At 39.4% G+C, this 27,698-nt stretch overlaps 1 protein-coding gene across 3 annotated transcripts; it reads right to left on the bottom strand.

Moving 5' to 3' along the window:
- Nucleotides 1–975: 975 nt before the first annotated feature.
- Nucleotides 976–27,156, bottom strand: tnpo1 (transportin 1). Of its 3 annotated transcripts, XM_055052302.1 has the most exons (25): nt 26,996–27,156; nt 26,700–26,808; nt 24,682–24,757; nt 23,221–23,370; nt 21,651–21,757; nt 17,317–17,450; nt 16,467–16,548; nt 15,724–15,846; nt 13,757–13,875; nt 13,404–13,464; nt 13,074–13,242; nt 12,377–12,529; nt 12,052–12,277; nt 10,953–11,124; nt 10,581–10,667; nt 10,381–10,488; nt 9,788–9,946; nt 9,614–9,701; nt 9,418–9,516; nt 9,238–9,333; nt 6,666–6,741; nt 5,638–5,737; nt 5,484–5,558; nt 4,925–5,063; nt 976–4,827 (listed from the first exon to the last, which is right to left on the bottom strand). In XM_055052302.1, the coding sequence occupies exons 2-24, from the start codon at nt 26,802–26,804 to the stop codon at nt 4,956–4,958; spliced, it is 2,673 nt and encodes an 890-aa protein (XP_054908277.1). In that variant the 5' UTR covers nt 26,805–26,808; nt 26,996–27,156; the 3' UTR covers nt 976–4,827; nt 4,925–4,955. The 3 variants fall into 3 exon arrangements, 2 of the variants coding, with proteins under 2 accessions (XP_054908277.1, XP_054908276.1); XM_055052301.1 differs by having other exon boundaries at nt 9,238–9,516; XR_008607459.1 differs by lacking the exons at nt 976–4,827; nt 4,925–5,063; nt 6,666–6,741.
- Nucleotides 27,157–27,698: the final 542 nt, after the last annotated feature.

Below are 27,698 nucleotides of genomic sequence, written 5' to 3' on the forward strand. Positions count from 1 at the left end.
GCTAAATGAATAGCCTTTGTTGGTTATATATTTGTTCATATGTAGTTTTCATTGAAGAAATTTTATGTATATGTATATATGGACATGTATTTAAAAAGTAGACAGAACATTTGAGACATTTTTGTACTGTAAAAAAGTAACATTTTTGTAATGTCCACTTTTTACTGGAATTTGCAAAAGAATAAACATTATACTGAAGTATTTAAAATGTTATTATTATATATAAAGATTATAGCAGCAAAAAGGCTCCAGGTCTCCAGGAGATTGGAAGAGTCAACTTTTAAAGCATAAACGGCTCGGATTTTAGTTAGAACTTACAATTGACTCAATTTTAGGAATTTTCTTCTTACCATTACATTATTAGGGCCCAGCATAGATCTAGCTTCTAAAATAAATGTATTGATGAGAAGTCATCGCTAGTAGCTTAAGTTAATTATAAGGATGTGTTCAGCAAATGTCAGTTTCTGAAAAATAAGTCAGTTGTTTCACAGAAACATTTGAGAAGTTCTTTTCCACCAAGCAGACAAATGCTGCTTCAGTGAATGTACTCTAAACACACATATTTATCATACAGGGTGGTCAGTTCTAAGTTGTTATGTAATACCACAAAATGAAAATGATTTAAAGTTAATATTTGTTTTTTTCAGATGTTGGATTTACTTCCAGGGTGTAAAATCTGTTTTTAAATAAATGTCGATTCTCTGATTGAACTAGTTTTTAAAAACGTTCAGGTTTAGTACACAAAAGTGACGTTTTGCTTTCAAACCCTCCAGGGCAGCCGAACTGGGTCCGGTGACAGTAGGTCTGCTTTTGGGTTAAGCTGATTAGTTTAACCCCTTTTTGGCTTAAGTTAGTTTTCAAGGCCCTTCACAAATTTCTCCAAAGCTTAATCACAATAAAAGGTTTTATTTCAGACGATGTTAAAAACTGGATAGCCCTGCAGAGTCCACCAGGAAGGAGACAAAAGGCCCGTCGTAATGTAAACAATTTATTGGAACAATGTACAGATTCAAGCAATGGTAATCATTCACGCCCACTACATCATTTTACAAATATTACAAAATTACTACAGTACAATATAGTCTTTGCATGATCCAAAATATTTGGTGGCCCCAAAAGTATTACTTTTTTTTTTCTTAATTCAGCAGCTTTTCTTAAAAAAAAAAAAATGAAACCAAGTCTATCAAAATGATGTTTTTGCTTTCCATAGCAAAAAATGTGAAGGCAGATTAACTACTGAAGTTTAAAGGCTAATCAAGTTACAGAATACAGGAGCTCTTTGCATGGTCGTTGCAAACTACCGGTTGGTACTTTATAAAATGCGGTTGTTTAATAAAGCTTTGTAGAAAGTCAAACTTGTACTTGCAAACTTTTTTTCCTCTCTCTCTTTATGGTTTTCACCTCCCTGGTTTTGTGTTAATACAGTTACGCTAAATATCTATCGCAAATCAACAAAATCCCCAAATGTTTGCTCCTATGGCATTGTGTAGAGATTACACTGTACGCTTGAGTTCAATCACAATCACTTCAGGCAAAAAAGTAGATGAAATATGTGCAAGTTATAGTTGCTGAAATGTTGTTGTTTTTTTAACCCCTAGCTTTGATAGCTCACAGTGCTGCAAGTAACACATCAGCTAACATCCACGTTTATCCGTTTCTTGCATGAAAAATCAGAATTTTTAACTATTCTTTAGGACGTGCACCGGGGAGCTGCATAAAAGAAAATTATAAAACAAACAAACAGAAAAAAAAACAAAACGCTGGAACAAAAACAACCTGAGGTTTACACTTAGAAAAGACATATTCAAGTGGTGATACACAACTACAATGTTTAGCAGCGGTCAAGTCAGAAGGACAGCACAGTAACAACGGACGTTCGTTTGTGTGTGTGGTTTTTTTTTGTTTTGTTTCGTTTTTCTCAGACGTACAATCTTTCAGTGAAAGAATACGAGAACTGAACACACCCCATCTAGCTGTGATCACGCCATCTCTGTGTGCCAAACAGCTGGAATGTGCCAGACAAAAAAAACAAAAAACACATTTTGAACAAAAAGAATGATGGGGGAACACGCGCACACTTAAGTATTTGCCTCTGTATTCCATGATGCATTTATTACGGCCTGTAATTTTTAACTTCGAATGATGCATACAAAGATCCAGTAGCGGTTCCCTTCAAAAGTGCTCAGCTTTTTGACATCGTGTCAGGCTACAACCACAAATTTCAACAAATTTTAGTGAGACGTTTTGGGGTAAACATAAAGCAGCCTGGCAGGCCGATTTTATGCAAAATCAGTTTCACAACATTGACATTCTACCTATCTAATGTTACTTTATGAGAGGATGCATTAGTAAACAGACATCTCCAGTTATATTTTGACTAGACAAAATATCCATTTAAGATATGACTAATTGCATTGTAACTATTATAACTGAGTCTATAGTTCGAGATATGTTAAGCGTATTTTTTTTAGATTTGACAAGTGCAAATTAAATTGCAGATATCTTCAAAGCAAATACTGATCAGGAAAAGCTAAAGTGGAGCTATCTGGGAACATGAACCTTTTGAGGACAACCTACACATACAGCCAGGGCCGCGATCGAATGGATTAGTCCAAAAGCATGTTCTTGTGTCACAATGGACAGTTAAACATACAGAACCAAATCCGATTAGGAATTTTTCCAAAAAACACCTGGTCAAAGATGAAGTTCTCCATTCTACCCGAGCGAGTTTGAGCCAATTTGTAGAAGAAAATGGGTCAAAACATGTCAAGCTGGAGGCTGAATCCAAATGCATGCCACACTTTAGAATTTTATATTTTACGTGCTTCATAAACTTCCCATCTTTTTTCTTGCACTTTACCATTAGTTACCACTGTTAGTTGAGTCACAATTTGTGGTTGCAGTGAGTCAAAATGTGAAAAAGATTTTAAAGGGGTATGAAAACTTTTGAAAGGAGCCGGTTATATCCCTATAAGTATAAAAGCTACATTAGCAGTCCAATTGCATCAACATGCTTATTGCATTTGGTGGAAACCTTACAGCAGCAATAATTCATCCTCAGCAGGGGTTTGGCTACATTACTTCACGTACTCTTTAGTACATTTTTTGTTTTATATGTGCATTACAAAGAATTAAATACTGCAGTTATTACTCTGGCCAGCAGAGGAAAAATGCCTGGCTGGGTGTTTAAAAAAAAAGAACAAATTAATAAAAACAAAACTCTCTAACTCATCATGGAATACATTCAGGCTGTTACCTTTTAACAGTTTGACACTTAAAAATATATATATATATATAACAGCACAGAACAAGCAGACACATTAAACATTCTTCACAGTATTTTAAAACTACATCCAGTTTACGGGGCATGGGGAAGATCAGGGAGAGCGCTCCGGTATGTGATACGCAAGGTTAATACACGTCCCAGTGTTGCAATACATACATCGTTCACTATGTACTTCTTAAAACATCGAATTGAAGCTCCCCTCCCTCCCACAGAACCCTCTTCTCACCAAATGTTTACGCGCGAGGGGCCACCAACATGCAAGACATGAAAAGCATCCAAGTACCCCACAGTGACAGCCACCCTCAGGATCATGCTTTTTTTTTTTTTTCCCCAAGCACAGTAAGCGAAACAACCAGCAACAGAATTTCAATACACTGAGAAATCAACATATTCAACACTGATCTGATGAAGTGTGTGGAGGTGTGTGTGTGTGTGTGTGTGTGGGTGTGTGTGGGTGGGTGGTTGTGATTGTAAAAGTCACGAAATTCACAGACGTGTTTTTGTATCACTGAGGTAAAAAAAAAAAAGAGAGAGAGACACACAGGCTGATAACCTGCACGCTCTACTTCAGTTTTCCTTCAGAAATTTCAGAAAATAATTTAAAAATTATTCCAAAAAAATGTAGGCATCTTAAAGATTCCATATGCTCTCTCTCTTAAAAAAAAAGTCACATTCACCCCACATAAAACAAAGAGACTCACTCCAATGTCACATCACAGCCAAGGTTTAACACAACCTAAATCCAGCGTGTAAAACCCCCGTCATGCTACGTTACAGACGGCCGCTGTAATTCTCTGGCAGAGAAAACAGAAAGTACTTTAAATATAGATTACACGATCAAAGAAGAACCTTATCAAATGGCAACGACGGCCGTCGACACACATCACTAATATTCAACAGCTTTCCACAATATTATAAGCATGCTACCTACTCCCAGAAAAGCTGCTCTTGATTTGTGCTCCCTGGTGATTTTAAGTCGAGAGCCTCTGCCTTGCGCAACGTGGTGAAATAATAGGTCACCTGTAAGTCGTTACTTACTTACTTTGGATGATATGCAGCATTCTGAAAGTACATTTCCCCACCCACCCTCCCGCCACCCCGATTTCAAAATGCTCTGCTAGAATTAGCTGCTTTAATATAAAGTATCTCGAAAACTGTTTTAATTCAACTCAGAATGTGTCCTCAACAAATACCTTAAAGATTCATTGTTTATTTCCCCCCTAAAATTACCCGTCGGTAGTCCTGAAAGCAAGATGTCTGCAGAATAAATGGGGGGAGAAAAAAAGAAAAAGAACAAGTAAATGATCATTTCTATTATTTGTGATTGAGATCAATTAAATGAATGATCCTCCCATGATAAGGTTGAACTGCCAGTCTCTCCCCCTCCCCAGCTTGCGCTTAAGGGCACTGAAAACTGGAGCTACTACCACCTCCCTCCCACCCCTTCCTCCAGGTCAGGGAGGGGTCGACCCCCTTGTCCCCTCTAGAGGGAAACATGTTCCCTGGGATGGTTCCCTGTCTCGTCTCCCATGGTGAATGACCTGTGTGGGGAAGGGAAGCGATTTGCATTTTAGGCCAACGTTACTCCACAACATATGTTTGCATCTCTTTTTTAAAATGGGAAGCAACAAAACGGACCCCGCGTTGAGGCACAGTGCTGTGGAAGCCTTTACACCCCATAAAAGGTTGCCAGTCGTTCCTTCAAGGGAAGCGGGAACTGATCAGAGAAGCGCCTCCAGTTCTCTTCGCCCACCTGGTTCTTGAACCCGTGGAGGATCTGAAACCAAACACGAGGAAGTGTTTTAATGGCAAGTCATAAAGGATGCCCGCCTTTCAAAACAGACCTCATACAAGACAGGGTTGTCCTGAGAGTAAATTAATTAAGAACTTTATTTAGATTTGACATGGTTCTGCTTAATCAAGGTTTACGCAGGTTTCACTCAAATTTAAAGACCGTTTAAAACCATTATGAACGAAATTAACAACCTATTTCTGGACAAAGAATGTACTAGTCATTCACTCTACAAGATTGATATCCAGTTCTGCACCGCTTTGTGTTGGTCTACTAAAAGTTCAAAGGGCCTGAATACATTTGCAATACACCGTCCATCAGCACCTGGGAGCGGGTGACGTCAACTTTTTAAAAAAAAATTTTTATAAACGTTATTCATACACCATCCATTTGCCAAATTTTTACCTTGTAGAACATTTCTCTGAGATCGTCCTTTGGATTTACCCAGGAGGCCACTGCGTCGCAGAAGAAGATAAAGTCCTGTTCCAAAGAAGAGAAGTGAGGCAACATTTCGTCTCCTGGAGCGACAGAGAACCAAACGGCCGGGGCTGGAGCTCACCTGCACCACGCCTCCAGGATTTACACTGATCATGGTGCAAATTCCTCTGAATGCCGAGTCTTTCTCCTCATTGTCTCTTATATTTCGCAGAGAGGTGCACCTGACAACATGGACGGCCAAACTCAACATTGAATATGTCAAGAGCATCATCCAGTGACAAGCTAAGGAACTTGTGCAAGTGCACTAACAACTTCCACTATGTAAGGCTAATGCTAATCAAGAAGTTATTTAAGAATTATAAACACAGCCTATTGCATCCCTTAATTCAAATGTTTTTTTTTTGTCTTACTTTTATTATTATTATGATTTGTCTTTTAGCTGCAAAAAACTCCTATCATGGCCTGTGATCACTGACACAATAGACATGCACACCAAACAAAATCAGGGTTGTTGTTTTTTTGCATTTAACACAGCTACACTGACGTCTAAGAACTTTACTGTCTGTGTGCAGTGTGTTCAGCAAAACCTCATGTATAGCACCTTGATTTTAATTTGCTTTGTTTTTGGAAATATTTACTGGGAGAAAATAAAACAAAAACAGGTCGGGATAACTTTGGGACAGGACATGCAGCTGGGCGACTACGAAACGAGAAAGGGATTTTAGGAATGCTCTTTGGCATTAAAGGCATCCTTTCTCTGTTTTTGAACCAGCAAGGCATGTGACAAAGTCTGATCCCATGCATCTTAGAAGTTGTTAGCGACAATTAACAATGGCAAAAAACTAGAAATTAAACAAATTAACGTGTAATATGAAGGTGCTACTGAGGAAAAAAAAAAAAAAGAAAAGTAGAAGAAGAAGAAGAAAAGAAAAAAATCACAAGTAGGACCTAAAAAGGACAGGGTTAGTCACATGGTTGGCAATGATTACAAACTGATAAGAAAAAACTGAAAAAAGAAGTTTGTTTTAGAAGGAGAGCGAGGAAGAGGAGAGGAGAGCAACAGGGGAGAGAAGGGGGAGGAACAGGCGACAGACGAGAAGAGCAGAGCAGAGAGGAGATGAATTAAATAAAAGATTGAATAATACACACCAGGGTCTTATAAACTGCTGTAGCATGGGTGCCACCTCTTGAGGACAAACGTAACCAAGACGACCAATTGTTATTGCTAAGGTAACGCAATCACGGTTACACACCACCAAACGCCAACGAAGACATGAGCAATGAGGAGGGGGGAGGAGAAAAAATAAAGAAAAAACAAACAACTCAGAGACATAAATCAACAGAATCTGTGTATGATAATAAACAAGACTTTCACTAGCGTTGATTATTATAGCCCCCCCCCATTCTAAAAAAAGACATACAGAACGTTTAAGGGAGAACACATCGACAACTCTGACAAGACATTCCTAGAAGAAGAAAGAACAAAAAAATAAAAGGCAAACGTGGACGTCTGCTTTTGGCAACCGTTAAAACAGCTTTTCGGATCTGATAAAAAAAAAAAAAAAAAAGGATTCAATCTCATTGTTAGCTTAATTTAAAATGCACAATTTGAAAAAAACATAAAAACAGGTGAGTTAATAGTTATTTATTTATTTTTTTTTATTGTAGAGTAGCGTGTGCACGAGCAGGTAACGAGATTTCTCCCTTAAACTCACAGATGTTAAATTTCAATAACAGAAAAAAAAATATATATATATATATATGTTTTTAGGTTTGTTTGTTTTCTTTTTTGAAAAGAAATGACAAGATTACTCCAAGCCAACTACTATGGAGGGAGACTAGTATCCAGCACAGCAGGTTCATATGAGGCAGAGAGGAGGAAGGACCTAAGTTTAAGAGACACAAAACTATGCAACATTCTCATTAACAAACAGGCATTTATGAACAGTCCAATGACACATGCAGAAAGCAGATGGTACGCTCATTAGAGTAAAGTTCAGTGCAGGATCAGCTGATCAGAGGCAAACTAAGGAGTGGCGCAGTGCTCTCCAAGAATTCGCAGCCTGTTGCTTTGGCATGAAATAACGGCTTTAAATTTAGTTCCAGCCAAAGCGGCTCACTTGTCAATATATTTAACATTAGTTTTATACATGGCTGGAAAGTCTGACTTGGCTCTTTTCACGTCCTGAACGTTCTCTCTGCGATGTTCTAACACAGTGCTTTACATGAGCATTGATACATATTCCGTTGAGCCACTTTATATTTTCACATTATAGCCACAAACTTCCATGAATTAAATTGGGATATTTTGCGTACTTGTAAAAGTACGCAAAATGGGAAAGGAGGGGAGGGAGGGGAGAGGAGGAAAAGCAAACACACGAACAAAATACTATTTTACTGGTATAAAAAAAAATTAAAATAAATCTGAAAAGTGCGGTGCGCATCTGTTTCAGCTGACATTTTTGTAAAACCTCGATTTGCGGCAAGTTACAGCTGCAAGTCCATTTGGGAATGTCTCCAGCAGCTTTGCGCCTCTTCAGAGAGAGTCTGCACTTTGACTAGGCCATTCTAACAGATGAACATGCTTGGGTACAAGAAGCCTTTAACGGGTTTTCTTTAGCTCTCTCCATCTCGCAATCGACTTTGACCAGCTTTTCTGTCCTTCCACAGCAGGATTTTTTTTATTCCCCGTTACCGGAATAAAACCTTCATACCTAATCCTAAAAAATCCCAATGAAATACACTGAAGTTTGTGGTCATACTGCAAAAAAATGTGGAGAAGTTCAAGGAGTACGCATACATCTGCAAGGCACTGCATTCCGAAAACACAACGGGCAAAATTTATGGTCAGACATTTGAGCATTTTTAGGACAAAGTCATGATCACTCTTCCATCATGGTGTATCCTGCATTAAACATTGGCCATTCTTAACATTTAACATCTATTAGCAGAAATGCATTCACATTTAAAGAACAGTAAATAAAAGCAACACATAAATTGACAGCAAAACAAACAGGTACACATTTATAGAATCCCTAATTTGTCTTGTTTTTAGGCAAGGTCACACTTCACCCTTGCATGCTTCTTTTTTTTTTTTTTCCATTTTATCGATCAAATGGTCATTTTGACTCCTCCCAATACAATTCTTAATGGTGAAAACAAAAGCAGAGTGTAACCTTTTAGAGACTTGAAATCCGGTTCTAAGCTCTGTGTCATCATGTATGTGCTGGTTTAGGCATTCTCTCAGTCATTCAGGATTAGCGTTTAACTGAAGAGAGAAGTATGCCTTCGGTAACTATGTGAGGCTGTGAGGGCGTCTAAGCTTGTCGTTCTGTTCTATTTCAGCTTCCTGCTTCACTTGTCAGTCCGTCCAGATTAGTCGACTCCCAAGAAGACTGGGCTCTTACATGGTTTGGCTCATTTCAGGAGCGTCAGGAATTTAAGCGCCGGGCTTTTGTTCCCTTTTATCTCGACCCAGACGTCTCTGCGGCAGGCTGCAGGTCAATAACTGTAGTTTGAGCAGATTAAGCGAAACCAGCGAAACATGTAAGGCTCATTCTTTGGGATAAAGGGTTGTTTGGACAGAGATTAAAAGACCAGAAACAGGCATCCTTGTGAGTGTGGTCAGTACTGACTGAATGGGACCTGGCCGAGTCAGTGAGTGAGTGAGAAAGTGAGCACCTCCCTGTGTGGCTGGCTCAGCACTACCACCGTGTGGTACCTGTGTTTTCCAGGAGAGTCTTTGGAGTATTGGGTCTGTTAATGATCTCCACCAGCTGGTGCAGCACCACGGCAATGTAAGGCTGCATTTCAGGCCCTGCGAGTCGCATTTCATAAACACAGAAAATAACGTCACCGTTTTGAAAGCAGGTTTCGAGGTAAAAACGGACTATCAACTCACCCATTTGTATAGATATCTCTCCGATTGCCCAGGTTGCATTGTTGCACACAGATATTAACTCTGGGTTCAAATTTGTACCCAGTATGGGCATAAAATCAGCTGTAAAAAAAAAAAAAGAAAAAAATTAATCAACTTGGTGACTGCTGATTAACAAGATCATCTTCAAAGACAACAACAACAACAACAGTGGACATACCGATGCAGGGTTTCACATGCTGGAAGCAAGCTTTGGTGAGATCCCCAAGCAGAGCGAAAGAGCTCTGACGCACCTCAGGCATTTTGTCCTGAAGTTGAACAAAACAACACAGCTATAAACAATGCTTGCCAGTTCACCAGTTTGTTGAGCAGTGTGCTTTGACCGCCTCTTTACCTGCATGCACTGATACATAAGCGTGAGGATGTTGCTACGAGCGACCAGCTGCTCGATGGTGCCACCCAGGCCCTCGGCCAGTCCGCTCAGTAGATCCAGAGCCACAATCATGAAGTCTTTGTCCGGCGCCTCATACTGGTCAGGTTGTGACTGATGAAGCTGAATGGTGGTAGACAAAAGCAGAATCTTTCAATCAAACTGTAGCTTGAACTTAAGCTCTGAGACGTAGGGCTTCAGTTCAAAAGGATGAAACATTTAGCCTTCCTGTTATCTGCTAAAATTATTGTTCTTTCTTGGTTTTTTCACAGCCCGAATAAATCAGACACATCTCAAATGTTGTAGTAATTAGCTCCGAGGATCCAGAAATTTTAAAAAGTAGATCATATTTTCTTCTTGCATTTCAAACAAGAATACAGTTAAGCTACAATGCCAATAATTTCTCAACAATGTCGTCGAAAGTGCTCTAATAAGGATTTTTTTTAAAAATCTTAAATAAACACTACATTCACTCAATCTATAGTTCTGCAAAGCAGATAATTGCAGAGTTAACACTGAAGTAGGCAGGTTGACTTTTCTAAGCACTACAGACTCACCATAGCCTGAGCGAGCGTCTTCTGGACCAGATTGACGCACCGCTGGTAAACAGGCTCGCAATAGGGCAGGAAGCCGCTTTGAAGGGCTGTGGCTACTGAGGATAAACACTGAGGAGAGAACGGAGTAGTAGTAGCACGTCTTAATCATGAAACTATAATAAAACTTGGAACTGAACCAGAGCTAAAGAAAAACAACTTACTTCTAACAAAGGAAAAAGATCTTTGTCTTCATCTTTCAGCCGGTTCCATTTCTGTATCAGTGGTGGCATCAGCATCTGGATGTATTCCTATTCAAATTTGACACAAAATTAAAACCACAGTTATTTAAATATACACATACATCCCATAATCTAACAAATAGAAGTCGTGATGGTTTTTTTTTTAATTTATTTACTTATTTTTTTGTCTTTTGCCTTCAGGAAAGGCTGTCTAGATTGATTAGATCTGAAAGTGCATTTACCACTACTAGCACAACAAAATTAAAATGAGGAAGCAGACACAATAGAATGTGGTATGCCAAACTTCACAGCGACCGGGAAGCAAAACCGCGCATTTATTGTCGTCCTGCGTACCGGTTTATTTAGGTGGTGTCCCACAGAATCTGCGAGCGTCCCGATGGCGTCGTAGAGAATGAGCAGATTTTTGTGCTGGTACTTGCTGAAAGCAAATACCAGCGTGTCCAAGATGAACGCCAGGTAGGGTACCAGCTCTGTGCAAGCCTCCTCCTCCAAAGTGGCAAAGGCACTAAGCAGAGGAAATTAAACATGGAGGTTATGATCCTTGTATGTAGTGTTCATGGTCACTGAACTTTGTCACATGTGATCCACATTATTTATTCCTTTTCCGTTTCCAAGTCCAAAGCTACATCCAACTCACAACCTCTGTGAACACCTAGCGGTGGATGTTTATCGTGTCGCTTATTATATATCGTGAAAAAATTCTCAGCATAATAAGAAATTTGATTTCAATTAATGATGTAAGATCAAAGACAAAACAGAAATTTTATTTTTACTATTTTCTCCACTATTTGAGAGCATTGATGAATATCAGAAAATTCAACAGTCTAATAAATGTAGATACTGTGTGGAGTTCAGTGATATAAATCCAATTTACTTAAGTAAGTGGCCTATTTCAAATAGAAATGTTTTCCAAGAGCAGTATTCATGTTTGTGATGTGATGAATATTGTGGTATGCAATCAGAAAAGTACTAAAACTTTTATTAAATTACAATTTTGACCGTTACCACAATAGCACCATAAAATACTGCTAGAAAATTTTAAGTTCATACTGCCTGCTACCTATAAAGACTTGAATATTGCTGTTCACCATCCAACCGAATTTAGCTTTACCCATTCTACAAAAATACAATGGCCATTTTTTTTTTGTCTCTTGATGTGGAAAGAAGGTGAAAACTCAACCAAAGGATTTTAAGATAAAATTGTTGAGAAAGTGCTGACTCAGATGGGGCTAAATATCAATAGCAGGACAGCTTTAACAGATTTTTATTTCCAAAATGAATTGGGAGAAACCATCTATAACATTCCATCCACTTTCTAATCGACATGCTTCTGTTTTGTTTCCTGTATAAGATCACAATGAAATATATTCACTTTGAGGCTGTTAAAAGACAACATTTGAAAAAGTTCAACAAGTGTGAACATTTTCTTTACCTGCAAGCAGCCTCCTGCACACGTTTGTTGCTATCCAGTATGCGCTTCAATAGCTCAGTCATTAGAGGCTTCAGGTAAACATCCGGGGGCTGGCTGACCACCCAGTGTGCGTAGCGACTCAGTGTCCAGCAGGTGATGGACCGCACCAGTGCCTTTTTGTCAGACAAGCACTGGATGAGGTGTGGGATGAGCTCAGGCAGGTAGGGGATCATGCCTTGCATGCAGCCTTGGAGGGCGGGGGGGGGGAAGCAAGAAAGAAAAGTTACAATTTCACATTCTCCTTATCATGTTTTCTCTCTCCCTATGCCTTCCTCCTCATCCCCACCTTCAGCTATAGCCCCCAGCACCAGGATGCCGGACTCCTTCACAACCCAATCAGGGTGGAAAAGCAGCTCTTTGAGCAGTGGGAGGATGTGCAGCAGCAGATCGTCCCTGAACACATTGGCCAACACGTCCAGCGCTGCAGCAGAGCACTTTCCTGACATTTTTGAGAGCATAGAAACACAAGTGTGCCAACAGAAATAACACACAGAACAAGAAAGAAACTGAAGAAATAAATCACAAGTTTAGGAGCAGTTGATATGAAAATGGACAACTTTTAGACATACACTGCAAAAAAACACAAAACTGTAAGTAATCTGTTTTGCTAATTTCTTAGCACACTTCAATTGAGGCAAACTAAGTTACAGGAAACTTTTCAGCAATATAAAGGAGCTCGTTTTAAGTATTTATTTTTTTTATTGATGAAAAAGTATTAGTTTCACAAGCAGATTTTTTCCACTTATAAAATGTGAAAACTGACTTGTTATAAGTAAAATAATCTGCAAGTGGAACTAGTGCTTTCTTATCAATATTAATGAATTACTTACTTAAAACAAGCTCCTATTTCTTGGTGAAACTTGTGAGTTAGTGTTATGTTATTTCAAGTGCATTAAGATATTTGAACTACAAACCGGAGTTTGTAGTTCAAAACAAGGTTTTGGTGTTTTTGCAGTGACACCTAGTCGGGCACCAAAACTCACGCAGGTTCCAATCAGAAATTGTATCGTCGTCGTCCATTTCATCGTCGTCGTCGTCGTCTTCCTCAATCCCGTCGCCCTCGTGCTGCTGGGCGACCGTGCGGGAGCGGTGGAAGCGTGGTCTGATGTCCTGCTCGTTGTCTGGAATGGCCTCGTCTTCCTCGATGTCCCCCTAAAGCCAGAGACGTTTGAAACTCGGCTAAATTGGGCTTTGTGTTGCATGTTCGGGATGAAAATAGTAAAGTTGACTTAAATGAAGTGTGTGCCGTCCTGATTCATGGAGCATTTGATCCTTGCACTTCCAGGTAAACGTATTAGGGAACACAGACTGACCTTGAGCAAAATGATGTCAATCTCAGAGTACTTCATCCCGTTGACAAGTACAGGAATCAGCCTGGAGCAAAAGCCAGGGATGAAATAATGTGGAAAAGATAAAAAAAATTAAAATGTGCAAGGATAAGATCAAGTACACAGGCAATCATTCACACCTCAGGGTCTACGTTAGGCACTGCTTAATGTGGCAGACTGGTGACATACGATATCACAAAGGCCAGCAGCCAGAGAGATTCTTACTCAGCCCGACATGAGGCCATGAGGAAGAAAATCATTCTGTTGCCCAGGCGGAAATGAATCAACCGGTCTTACAATTAAAAGCGCAACACAAACTTGTATGAGTTGTTTCTTACTGAGAGAGGTGACCGCACAGCACTTCTTTACACACCGGCTGCTCAGCCAGCGTAAGCCAGAACTCACAGGCCTCCAAGGCGACATTCTCGTCTGGGTCCTGGGTCCTCAGGAGCATGTACTGAAAATAAATAAATAAATAAGGAAATATTCAAGAGCAATCATCACACATTACAAATCACTGAATGGTTTGGCACCACAATACATCAAAGATCTGCTGTTGTTGTATCAACCTTCCAGACCTCTCAGGTCTTCTGGTTCTGGACTGCTTTGCATCCCCAGAACCAGAACCAAGAGAGGAGAAGCAGCTTTCAGCATCTATGGACCAAAAATTTGGAACAAACTTCCAGAAAACTGTAAAACAGCGGAAACCCTGACTTCCTTCAAATCTCAAGTAAAAACGCACCTGTTTAGAGTTGCATTTGAAATGTAATATCAGCTAAATTCTAGGTTGGAGTCCTTGTCAAATAATATCTTGACTAAAGTACCATAAATTCTAGGTTGGAGTCCTTGTCAAATAATATCTTGACTAAAGTACCAAAGGTTTAAAGGCCCAGTTGATGCCTATATGTATGAATTTGATTTTGTGGATATGTATGTAATTTTTTTTTTTTTTTTTCCTGTTGTGGGCAACGGGGCCCGGCGAATACCCGTGGTTAAACGGACGGCGGAGTCCGGCGGTAACAGGCGCTTAAATTCCGTGTCAAAGGGAAGGGGGAAGAAAGGGAAGGAAGAGGGGAAGAAAGGGAAAAAAGATGGAAGGAAAAAAAAAAAAAAAAATTTGGTATTTTTTTCTATGTTGCATGCCTTTGTGTTTTGTGTTTATGATGTAAAGCACTTTGAAATGCCTTGTAGCTGAAATGTGCTATACAAATAAAATTTGATTGATTACGTCTGACTTTGGTTAGATATAAATCCGATTTCTCTCCAGGATTTCCGTAGGTTTCACCAACTCAAATTTCAGACTTTTCAAGATCATTATGTATGAAATTTAACAGCTGTGTCACAACAAAAAGAAAACTGCATATTTTGTATTGTAGTAGTGCAAAGCTTTTGTTGTTGTTGTTGTTCTGTATAGAATGGATCGAGCACCGCAAAGACAAATGTCATCTGGGAGACAGTCGATAAATTTACACTTACCCATGATAGATGCAAAAAAAAAAAAAGGAAAATTATCAGCAAGTTTCAACTGCCTCAATTTACAGAGCGCTACATAAATATCTGGAAGCGACTAAAACGCTCGTCTGACAGAAAAGTCCCACGAAAAAAAAAAAGAGATTAAATAGTCCAGTCACTAAAATTTAAGACGTGCGATTAATGTATTTAAGGCTAACTTAACACTTTTTTCAAATTAATTTAAGACTTTCAAAGGCCTTAATTTTATGAACTCAAAACTTGAAATTAAAGAATTTTATGCTTTTCCACAGTTGCTACAAGATAGCGACAAAACTGTAGAAATCTCCATAATGGTCACGAGATAGATGAATAGATGAATAAATGGACAGATGAATATTGAGAAGGTTAAATAAATGGGTGGATGGAAAATGTAATTTTACATAATTTCATAATGTAAACAAAGTCTTTTCAAGCTTTTCTTCCAAACTCCATACTTTTTCAAACCTGGAAGACACTTAAGCCACAGTTTGTGAGTTTTAAAATCTTCCAGCGTGGTCACCTTTCATTTGAGTTTAGTTGTCAAGACAGCTACTCCAAAATCAAACACAATAACTGTCATCTGATACTTTTCTAATTTCTTATTTTTGACAGTTCGCCTCACAGACATTTACCTTTATGAACATATTTCTCATGACTGACAAGCTGAAGCCACACAAAAACACACTTTCACCATTTTACCAATAACAAAGTCATCATGGACATAGATCTGCTATTATCTGAGTGTTCAGAAGAAGACTTTTTGTGTAGTTTTAGTCTTCTCCAGGAGTACGCATTTTCATTCTGTGTCTTTTACCTCTATGATGTTGTGCATGTGAGGCAGAAGACGATCCAGGCGAACCTCCAGCAGCATGACGAGGGCTCTGCAAACATTCTTCCTCACTTCGGGCTCCTCATCAGTCGCCAGTGCAAACAGGTTCTGCAGAACACACAAACCAGCATCTTTTCTTTTACCACTGGTAATAAGGACTAATTGTACTAAAAATGACAAAAGACACAGTGCCCTGGCAAAGGTAATCACAACCTTTTGAACTCTTCAGTATGTTTGGTTGGGATTTTATATCGCAGAGTGGCACAAAATTGACCAAGTCTTTCTTAATTGTGGGTGAACAAGATCTCATCTACCTCCGCAAAGGCCTGAAGATCAGGCACAGTCCTCTGTTATGGTTTTCAGACAACAAAAAATAAGAAATTGATACCAGCCAAAATCAGAATCGGCAGCTCTAACTTTTTTTAAAGATCAGCGGATCGGCCAGAAAACTGCAATCGGTGCATCCTTAAAAAGGTTACGTTTCATCTAAGAGTAATAGACCACAGAGGACTAACCCTTGATCTAAAGTACAAATGCTTGATTCCCATATACATTTGAAGTTTGTGGTATTAATGTGACAAATAGTAAATTACATGAATAACTCAATTTTTACGTAAAACAACGCTGGTTCGTTGGCTGTTTGGCGCCTCGTCTTTCAGATTTTTTTCTAGGATGAAAGCTGACATTTCCAAATTGATGCCGCATGCCTCATCATGCACTGCGCTTACCTCGATGAACGGGTCAATGTGAAGCATTAGGGCCTGGGTCCTGCCGATGATGAACTGATTGACACAGGCGATGGCATGAGACCTGCAACACAATAACCACACCACTTGAGTGTCACACTGGCTTGTTTTGCTCACATGCTGCCCACTATAAATGCAGCCTCTGTGCTCCTTTTTATGGAGTTCTTGTTTTCTGTTTAAATGCAAACTGCAGCCACATTCAAACGTAGGGATAAAGAAACTGACTGCATCAGCGGCACGCTAAGAACAGAAACAAATATTCAGAATCTAAACACGCAAGAATGTTTTCAAACTGGGAAAAGATTGATCAAAAAAAAAAAACTTACAATAAATTTAGCTTTTGCTGCTCCTTCAGTGTTTGATACTGAAGAATTAAGAAAAATACTACATTTTATTACCATGTAAAAATAGTTTTTTGTGCACAATTGCTGGTACACTTGCTAACTTATCTTAAACAAATTAGTTTATAAAACTTCCAATTAGTAGTAATTCAGTTTCCTTGGCCATGAAATGAGAAAAAGACACGAGTTCATATTGCCACCATGGAAAGTAAACAGTGTTAAAAAAAAAAAGCATGTTAAGTATGGTGTAGAATGTGTGATGCTATTGGCTCATTTTCCTTGAACAATATTGCGAAACACACATATTTAAAAATGTAAAACAAAATTTATAAATCGATATCGGACAAAATTGGAATCCAATATGGAGGTAAATACAGAGTGAACCAGCATCTTAACTTCAATAATGATAACACATTCACTGTGAAGTTTATAAAGCAACTTAGGTTTTGAGAACAGCACTAGCAACAAAAGAAAAATAAAATATTTGTTACCTAATTTTCGGGCTGTTGTGCTTGAAGAACTGCAAGAATTTGGGAATCATGACGTTTAGAGGGCGATCCAGCATGTCGCTATCCAGGATCTCGGCAGAATCCTCACAGATCTTCTGCAGAGCCCCGAACGCTCCCTAAAGACAACATGAGAAGAGAAAAAAAAAAAGGTCTAAAATGTTTCACAACTCTGCAAATGTGGTGGATTGATAATGTAGTCTATGCTAAAATAAGCAGCAAGTCATACAGACTGTCTCAACCACAGCTAAGACTTCAATGGAGTTAATGGTGATTTCTATTCAGCCAAAAGCTTTCAAAAATATTGAAATATGTTGCAAATCCTTGTGTTATCAGCTCTATTGTAAACAAATGTTTCACAAACCGCAACAGGATTCACCCGCTTCTGCTCCAATAACCTTCAATCTGTTGGCCAGCAGCCCTAAAACGCACCTCGGTTAATATTAGCTGCCTGGCAGATGTTTAGTATGCAGCCTTACAATATGGTGCATATTCTAAAAAAAGCAGCCCAGAGAAGCAGACGGCACCGACACAGACGTTGTGTGAAATGTGTTTCCATGGAAACCTGCTCCCATGTCAGGGCTCCCTTTTTAGATGACATACAGAGCGTGCAGAGAAGACGACGACGAAGAGAGAGGAAAAATAATAATGTAGGGGATGAAATAAGACGGAAAGGGTAAGGTGTCAAGGTCACAGACATGCCACGGAGGAGACGGTGACATTATGAAGCACTTTCACTCATTAGAATGCAAAGTACTTGCAGGCGTCAAAGCAACAAAATTGGGGAGAAGCAGCAGCCTCTGGAAATGTCATCTCTGGGTTGACAGGGAAAAATGTATTGTGAAGTTCATTGATGTGCGTGACATTTAATGGTGTTGAAAAATAAGATAGAAGCTGCTTTCCTATGTGAAAACAAGTCAAACCATTAAGTGAGCACAAAAGCAGAGCGAGGCTGAGAGTGCAATGGGAGTGTAAACAGCGAAGTCGTGAGAAAGGTGTGTTCGTCGAACTCGATAGCCCTGGAAATCAGAAGATGGGGAGCCGAAATACGCCGGCAAGCAACATAAGCAAAGAAGAAATCGAACTGACCTTTACAACTCCGCTGCGTCCACATGCCTACTGCCATTAATCAAAACAGTGAAACTGTCCAGGCAAAACCTATATTAAGCAACCCTTTGGCCCCAACCTTACACCTGCTTCTTCCTTTTTATAGAGCGAGGGAGGCTGGGGTCGGGTGTGAAGCACAGCCGCATGAGTTCGGCCTGATCAACCAAATACTGATCTGAAACTATAAACAAAGATGCAGCAGTAAGCTTGAAACTAATACCGCTTCCAAAGTGCTAAAAATGTATTTTTACTTAATTGGGCCATGTGGCTATCACAATAAAGCTAAAACGGCAACAACATCACACAGCTCCGCAAAGTTTAAGCCGACGCTTTATGTCATCACATCATAAAGCTAAAATTAATGTGCAACTACTACATGTTAATGCTTGAAATTAGCTATAGCATAGCAAATATTTCTCAGTACTGGAATCTCACAGCAACATGTGTGGCTTAGAAACTGCACAATAATGTCAATATGTTCCAAACGTAGACAGCAAAGCACCAGTAGTTGTGACACTAGCTGCATTTTCATTGACTATAAAAGGCTCATGTTTTTTTGCTAAATGTTTTGGTGCTACAATGAGTTTGTGACCGTATCAAAATTAGTGCATTTTGCAAAACTGTAATGGAAACATTTTTTTTCACAACAAACACATCACATGATCAAAATCCAGATGTTACTACTGGCAGAAACAACAAGGAAGACAACAGAAAGTGGTAGGTGAGAAGATGGCGTGGAATGATTTTATAATGGCTTATTGCGTGAACAAACGTGTGATTTTTGAGTGAGTTTCTTATTTAAGGAAACACCGCATATGGGAAAATGCACTTTTTCTACATTAGAGGAATATCAACAAAGTTTTACCTGCATTTGTAATGGAAACACAGCGACTGTGGTTTATTTATAGATGTTGGCTATTGCCAGCAACATTACAGAGGTCAACACATATTCACTTGGAAGATGCATCTAAAACAGGAATGTCCTAATCCAAGCATTTTTTTGTTCGGACTACTCTAGCTTTCTCAAAGGTAGATTTTACTGTTCCTTATGCGTCTGTGTCATATGAATTGCTCTTCGTCTTTTGATTAAACAGCTTTTGATGCATGAGAGCGAGAACTGTGCAGCAGAGGACTAGCAGCTGAAAAATTTGTCCATAAATGTTCTGATGGAGAAGGCAAAGCACTACTGTGTTTCACAGTAGAAACACAACGAATAAGAACAATGTTACGAGCCGAATGATCAACAAGTCATATTAAAACACAGAGAATACATGCGAACGTTGGCTTAGCACTTTGGCGAACTGCTCCATGTGCAAACCTCATCAGCAGGAACGAAATGTGAATTTACTGAGGAATGTAGCTGTAAAAACTTTGGTGCTGACAAAAGTGTAATACTGAAAGAATGCAGGGTAATGTTTCGTTGCACTGAGTAACTAAATTGTATTAAATGTACTATTGTATAGAACTGGGGCTTAGCATCAGCAAAATGGTATAATTCATCAAAAATTGCCTCTTTTGTATAAATCTGCAAACAAACATTCACAACAATCACACATCTCTAATTAGATTCTTTATAGTAGGAAAAAGTTAACATTTCTGTGGTATTTGCTGCTGGTCAGATGTGCTTCCATTAGGCTGAACAACAGTTTCAGAAGGTTGTCCGTAGTCGTGTAACAACCCCAGAATAGAAGAATATAAAGCATTTTAGAACACATCTAAACCTGGAGCACAATTTGTGTTCCAGCATTAACTTAATCATCTTCAAAATCAGACATTAAGAAGCTTTGCGGCCTTCAAGCCGCTTTTTGAAAACGTATCAACTCTACTAAAGGGTTTTTACATTCGGCCGCTGTTCAGTCTTAAGCCTTGCGCACACAAACACACACACACTGAGACACACTTCAAGATCCTCTGCAGTAAATAGCTGACCTAAATCTAAGACTCTGAATCAGCTTTATAAGAGATGATGGCTGGGTTGCTACGAGGGGGATCCTTTTTTTTTTTTTCCTGCCACACCTCTGCCTTAAATTTCAGATAATCCTGACTCCTGAAAGTCATCTGGACCCTCCTGGTGTAACGAGCTATCCTGTCCGGACACACTGGCGAGACACTTTTATGAGGTGACAAAATATACAAACTGTTGTGATTTATTCCAACGTTGCTCTGGAGCATTTAAATATGTAGCTATCAAACTGTGAATCTGACAGGGAGCCAAACCTAGAGTTTAAAGTCTAAAAAAACTGAACGGCAATGGACTATAGGTTAAAAACAAACATGGAGGACATGGGTAAAAAAAAAAGGTTTGTTCTAAATATTCACTGCATAAATCCATTCTGGGTGATTATGTGCTAAATGCCAGTAAATGGGGTCATATGGTTTTCAGATTATAACAGAAAAAGAGAGACTGATGATATTCCCGTGTTGCATAATCTGTGGCAGTAGCTGCCGCTCCAGCTGTGAGGCCTCCATAAGCTCATCTGGCCAGCAGGACGTCATCCAGATGCTGTTTTAGTCGGGCCATAGTTCTTCTCTGCCCACAACAAATCACTGAACACATATGCTTCCTGAGAGTCTTCGTTTCAGCCTTGTTGAAAAAGAAACTTTGCATATCGAGACACAACTTGACTGTGTTTCACTGGAGTTTCATGTGACAGACCAACACAAAGTAGCTGCCTTCGTTCTCATACCGCTAAATGCAGTCCCAAAATCCAAATATAAAAGCACAGCGGCTGAATCCTGTTTGATCACAAGCAATTTTGAAAAGCAGCATTATAATCCTCATCATTTTAAAAGATTTACAATTGATTTTACCCAAATTCTAGGCAAATAATTGGTTTATTGAGAATGTGTTGCAGGGTAATACTGGATGGAAAACTGTTAAAAAACTAAACTTCTAGCAAGAATTTCCTGAATACACAGATAGCTTAGGCTAAAGAATAAACATGTGTTAGAATGGCCTAGTCAAAGACCAGAACCAAACTCCAATCAGCCACAAGACTTCAAATTAATGTCCAAGGACGCTATCAGCCCAGCTTGACTGAAATTGAGCTATTTTGCAAAATGTAGCCCATATAGCCACAGAAGGACCGCTTCTGTGTAGCAGCACAAAAAATAAATCACTTTTTGTTCAGAATTTTTCTACTATGGCTATTTCTTGCAAATACACTGCATGCAAACATGTTACACATATGAAAAATGCGTGAACTTCTCACCTCACATGTGTTGTAGTCTCCAGAATCCAGCAGCAGACAGAGTTTGGGCAGAAGCTCAGGCCAGTTTTGCAGCTCTCCTTTGGAGGCAATGGTGGTGATGAGGATTCCTGTAGTGGAGAGATCGCTCAGTTTGACTCTGCACACATGAATGCACAAATATTACACCAGCTTCCACAAGCATAGACGTAGGAGCTTTATACAGAACAGAAACGTGAAGTTGAATTAGTCGCAGCTCCGAGGTTTAGGCTTTGCTCTGCAAGAAAGCTCAACAGAAAGAAATAAAGCCACAAATCACCTATTCTCATGAAAGATTCTTTTCATCACACCAACCACAACTTAACACATTTCACAGGAAAATTAAACAGGTCATGTTCCAGTCTCAGAGGAGCAAGGCAAGCTTAGATCACAGCAGCTGCAGGCTACAGCGTCCTGACAACGTGGAGCACGTGGTGCTAACTGGAGCTAGCCCCATGACCAAAGTACAATTTTTCTAAAATCTATTTTACGGTGTTGTCCCTACTCATGCCTCATACTATAATGACCAATAAGCATTCCTAATATTTCATTTATTGCTAGCAAAACAAAATAAGAAGCGGAAGGTTTTTGTCTCTACAGGAATTGCCTTAAATCAAGGTCTTCGCCTTGATTTTAACTGGATTCAAAATGACTCTGAGAATGTCGCTTCACGCTAGCAGCATCCTGCTAAGCTGCCACTAACCCAAGCAACTGGTCTGAAGGAGGGGAAGGACAACAACGATGGCTGCCGGGCTGTCCTGCCGACACCGGGATAGAATTTAGCTGCGATACGTCCGACACGTCGCTGCGTGAATTTGTTTTCATTTCAGAAAAGGGAGGGAAAAAACAGGAATGAAGAAATGCCATTTGTTTGATGTCAAATGTGTCAATTTTCAGCAACTACCCTTCACAAACGATAAAACACTTTTCTCTGATTATGAAGCTATTTTTAAGCAGACATATTTCTCAAGATTTAGTGGAAATTTTTATTCTCAGGGGAAGTCATTTCAGTCAAACAATCGACATGATATTTGAATATTATGTGAATAATATTTTTATTTAACAGAATACAAAATCATTTTGTTTGTTTTTATTTCCTCCCCAAGTGTACGCTGGGCTCCTTTGGAGCCATAGTGGAGTTATAGCGATGAATAAATACCAAAATCTTTCCTAGAAACTCTCACTTCATCTAATATCCTTTTAGAATCACGTATGAATAAGCTTTGTGGTAACTGAGGCGACATGTTATTAGGAAGATATGCAATTGAGATAGTAAAGCTGAATATCCGATGACAAGAACTAGATCCCTGCCAGTCTTTATGAGATTTAGCGGCTTGGTCACCAAAATACACTTTAGCTGGACATGAAGGGCACTGAAACCGGATCCAACTGGCCAGATATATTATTGGCATGCAGAATGTAAATGTGTGCTGTCTGCTATGATTTCAATGGAGATTGCAGCTCTTGTGGTGCCTGAACGTGCAGTTTCACAAAATAAACTCAAAAGACTGCGTTCATTGGACAGATTTTCTCTAAAACATGGCACCCGACTTACCCACTGTGGCCCGAATGAGGGGAGAGGAGTCTCCGATATTTTGGAGGCATTCGTTTTTGATAAAATCAGACACTCCGTTTGGGAAGTTCTGGTAGTGAGCCTTTACGTTGTTCTTCAGAATCAGCCCGCTCAGGGAACGGGTCGGTTCGTCTGTGAGGGGACCAGAAACAGGCCAGTGAATGTAACTTTAACACACGGGCAGCATAACTTAGACTTAAACAAAAGCAAATGTCAATAAAAGCAACAAAATTTGTTGATTATTTGCCTTAACAGTTTTACTGTGCGGTGAAAAGCTATTTCACCCTCTTTCTGGCTTTCTCTCTTTTTTTTATTTTATTTTTCAGATGACAAAAAAGATTTGATATGAAAGATAATCTGAGTTAAAAAAAAACAAAAAAAGTTTTCAAAAGATGAATCCTTATATAAAGGGAAAAATCCCTCCAAACCAACCTTCCAATAAATTGTAAAAGTAAAAGATTTTGGAAACAAACGCAGCGATTCAGAAAAAGAACATTATACGGACAATGATCTGAAACGCATCCGAAAGCTCACCTCTGAATGGCTCAAAAAAATAATACTTTTTTTCAATAATCTGATAAATAGACGTAAAGTAGCTAACTAACTAGTAAGGGTATAGTAGCTGCAAGTTAGCGGTAGCGTAAGAAGCCTCGATTCACAGAACGAAACGTAGATGTCTGCGAGTGACTCAAACATATGCCTGACAGAAAAGTCCCATGAGAAAAATAAACTACATAGAATAAATAAATAGTCCTGCCACCACAAAATTTAAGACCTGTGATCGATGTATTTAAGGCCAACTTATTGGTTTTTTTTGATGAATTTAAGACGTTTTACCTTAGATTCATGAAATAAATACTTTTTAAGGATGTGCAGACAGTTTGGAATGTATTTAAGGTCAACTTACATTTTTTTCTTACGACATCTAAGACACTGTAAGACTTTAATTTTAGACACATAAACGTGTTATAAAAAGATGCGCAGACACTCTGTCATCTGATATTAAAGCTGTTTTTAATGACTGAACTCTATAAGGGGGGGGCAAACACTTTTCACAGCCCTATTAATGTTACTGCTCCATTTAAATATAATAATCTACCACATTTAAAATGTGTCCACCTTTCAGCATTTAAACCACGCTCAAAAGTGTGCAAGCAGCAAATCAAAACGTCTCAACGCCCCTCGGATCTTGTACTTAGCAGACAGTCGTGCCAAACGCTGCATCTCTGCCAGGAATCAGGTTGAATTTAGAGCGACCCATATTCCCAGAGCCACATCATCTATTGCGAAGATGCCCCTGGGTCACCCTGAGTCATGGCCAGATAGCTCCTTCCCAAAAGGTTTTGCATACAATAAAGAGGGAGGAGGGGGAAAAAAAGAAACAAACAAAAAAGAAAAACGTGACGTGAGAACAGAAGGAGGTGGACAGACGAGTTGGCTTACCTTCGGATTTTAATTTGGTCAAAACAAATATCAAATAGTTGTTAAAGTCCGGGTACTGGTTCAGCTGCTCGAGTCTCTGAGAAGAAAATAGCGGCTGAGGATGACAACCGTACACACTGGATGCACAACATCAATATCTTTATTGCAGCAGTGACGCAGAGTGTTTACTTTTTCATCCAGGGTCGAAGAAAAAAAGAAGAAGTGGATAAAGTTAATGTGTGTAAGTGGTGGTGTAATGTGTGGACGTTTGTAATGGGTCATAAATATGTCATTTACTATGACCAAGTACTGTGAGTACCCGACCAGATGGTGTCTTTAGGGCAATATCGTCTATGAGCTAATGATGTGGCTCGTGTGTGTGTGTGTGTGTGTGTGTGTGTGTGTGTGTGTGTGAAGGGGGGGGGTTACATAAGCAAGTCATTTAGGATCAGCAAGCAGCCACACAGAAACAAGTCAGCCTAGCTGTGGATGATCCTTTTTTTCCTCTAATGTGAAAATATTAAAGCTCATTTCCATCTGATGACACTTCACGAGTGAAACGATGGCAGAGGTAATGAAGCACTTAACACTGTATAAGCTCCAATTAGCAAAACCCACACACATACACGCACCCACCCCTCATCCCCGAGGCAGCTTCCATCCACCCTCCTCCCGATTGAGTCTCTGTACGCCTGCATCCGGATGCGCCGTGAGAGCGAAAAGCATGTCCGTTCCGACACGTTTACGATTCGGTTTTTGGCACCCCGTTGAAAAACGACACCTCTGCAAACGTCAACGTGAAAGTTCAAATGACAGCTGGCCAATTTCTTTTTTTGTTGTTGTTGCTTTTTTCTTTTCATCTTTCTTGCACCTCAAGCGTACCAGATCAAAGTAAACCGCAACTAAAAGGCTTGTTTAGTTCAAATGAAAAATATTGATATTAATATTTCTAACAGTTGTTTACTGAATTTAGGAAAATGCAGGCTGCTTTTAAACCAACACCTCTCTCATTCCTTGTCAGCCACACTTTTATAACGCCTTTACCTTAATAGGATCTACAGCTACAGGTCATCTACATCTTTACGTTGTAATCAAAGAAAGGTGTGGTAACCTGTTCAGCAGTGCAGAGCAACATATGAGAAATGGTATTCATAATAGTCTTCACGCCATGAAGTCAGGTAAAACTCTGGTAATTCCCTGACATTTCATGCAAAGGGCTTTCCATCATAGCAACGGTAAAACGGAAAATTCTGTGGTTTGATATTATGCCATCCAAATTAGGGAGCAGCTCATTAAATTTTGGTCACTTTTGCTCATTTCAAAGCTTGTGCATCGGAAAGAACCTTAGTCTAATTAGCTGACGGAAAATAAAACAGGGCGGAGCTGCATAGAGTCAATAAATTTTATTAGGACTTGTTCCAACACTGTTAGTGTAGCGCCTTAAATAAGGAGAGTCGAGACTATGTGCATCATCTTGTTTTCATGCAGCCTCTCAGTAATTCACACTGGTGGTGTCAGGTCCTGGCCATCTTTCATTTTCAAGATTAGTAAGCATGTATTAAAAACACAACCAATGCTGTAACTACAGCGTAATGCTGAAGTGATGTTGCACAGATAGAACAAAAGATAAAATTTCCATTTAGTGTGCAGTTGGTGAGACTTTTCAGTGAACACAATTGCTCAAACTAAACTGCAAGGGACAGAAATAGGGGATACGTGATTTGTTATATGATTTTTAAAAAAAATCCTATTTACCTTTATCTTAAATAAACGAAAATAAAAATCAAATAAGGCATTGTTTTTAGCTTTCTACATTGACTTTCCAATGAAGGCACACATGACCTTGTTTACATGAACCTCGGTGAGGTTGTTATGGGAAGGAAGGGGGGGTGAAAAAAAAGAAAGAAAGAAAACCCGGTCAGCACAGGCGAACATGTTTCTAATGGTAAACACCATTAGCCACAGCTAGCCTGTTGAGTGTGACCCGGGCTGTAATAAATGGACCGATCTCGTTCCCCGAGAGCCGGGGGAAAGGATACTTGCTGGACGGATCTCTGCGTGGACGTGTCTGGTGACTGAGACTCCTTCAGTAGCTGGAGTATTTGCTGAAGCCCCTGCTCGTCTGGCTTCCACTCACACTCCATCTTGCTGCCGCGGATAAAGCAACAACATAAGCTCACAGAGATAGAGAGAAAGAGAGAGAGCGAGACAGAGAGAGAGAGAGGACTTACAAGCCAACGGCTCATAAACTAGAACGACCCCCCCACCTTCTCCCTCCGCCCTCCGTTAAAGGCAAAAAAAAAAAAAAACATGTCTGACACAGAAAGGCTTTTACCTGCTCCGTCGGGGGCGACGTACTCGCTTGCCGTGTCCTTTCTGTGAAAATGCGAGCGTCTGTCTGGGTTTTCAGACATGGGCCCGTTTCGGCAGACTGGTCCGCGCTTCGAGCCAGACGGCGAAAAAAAGCTTCAGGTCAAGCAGCCCCTGCGTTGATTATAGCTGCCCCGCTTCGGTCAGCTGACACCCGCCTTGCGAGGTCCTAGTGCTCAACGGATATTTGCTTTTCGCTCTCCAACTCGTGTCGCGCTGTTTATTCATTTACATGTTTTTTTTTTTTCAATTTAACTTCGTCCACGTGGCAAATGTACAACAAACGATTCTCCAGCATCCTTTAAAAAAAAAAAAAAATAAATATATATATATATATATATATATATATATATATATATATATATATATATATATATAATATATATATATATATATATATATATAATATATATATATATATATATATATATATATATATATATATAAAATGCGGAGTCCCTAAAGACAAATGTGAGGTTTTGATAAACTTCTGATAAATTACCTGTCGTTTCAAATGGCACTTGAAAGCAACACCAGCCACCCCAGTGGATTCGTGACTTTCCTGCTAATGGAAAAGCTGTCGAGTCTCAATAATGCAACAATAAACCCTCGATTCAATCAATGCTTATGAGATCATTAGAATCAAATATGAAATTAGCAAATAAAAG

This window comes from Poeciliopsis prolifica, unplaced genomic scaffold, assembly GCF_027474105.1.
Source record: "Poeciliopsis prolifica strain line A6 unplaced genomic scaffold, Auburn_PproV2 SCAFFOLD035, whole genome shotgun sequence".
NCBI classification, from domain to species: Eukaryota; Metazoa; Chordata; class Actinopteri; order Cyprinodontiformes; family Poeciliidae; genus Poeciliopsis; species Poeciliopsis prolifica.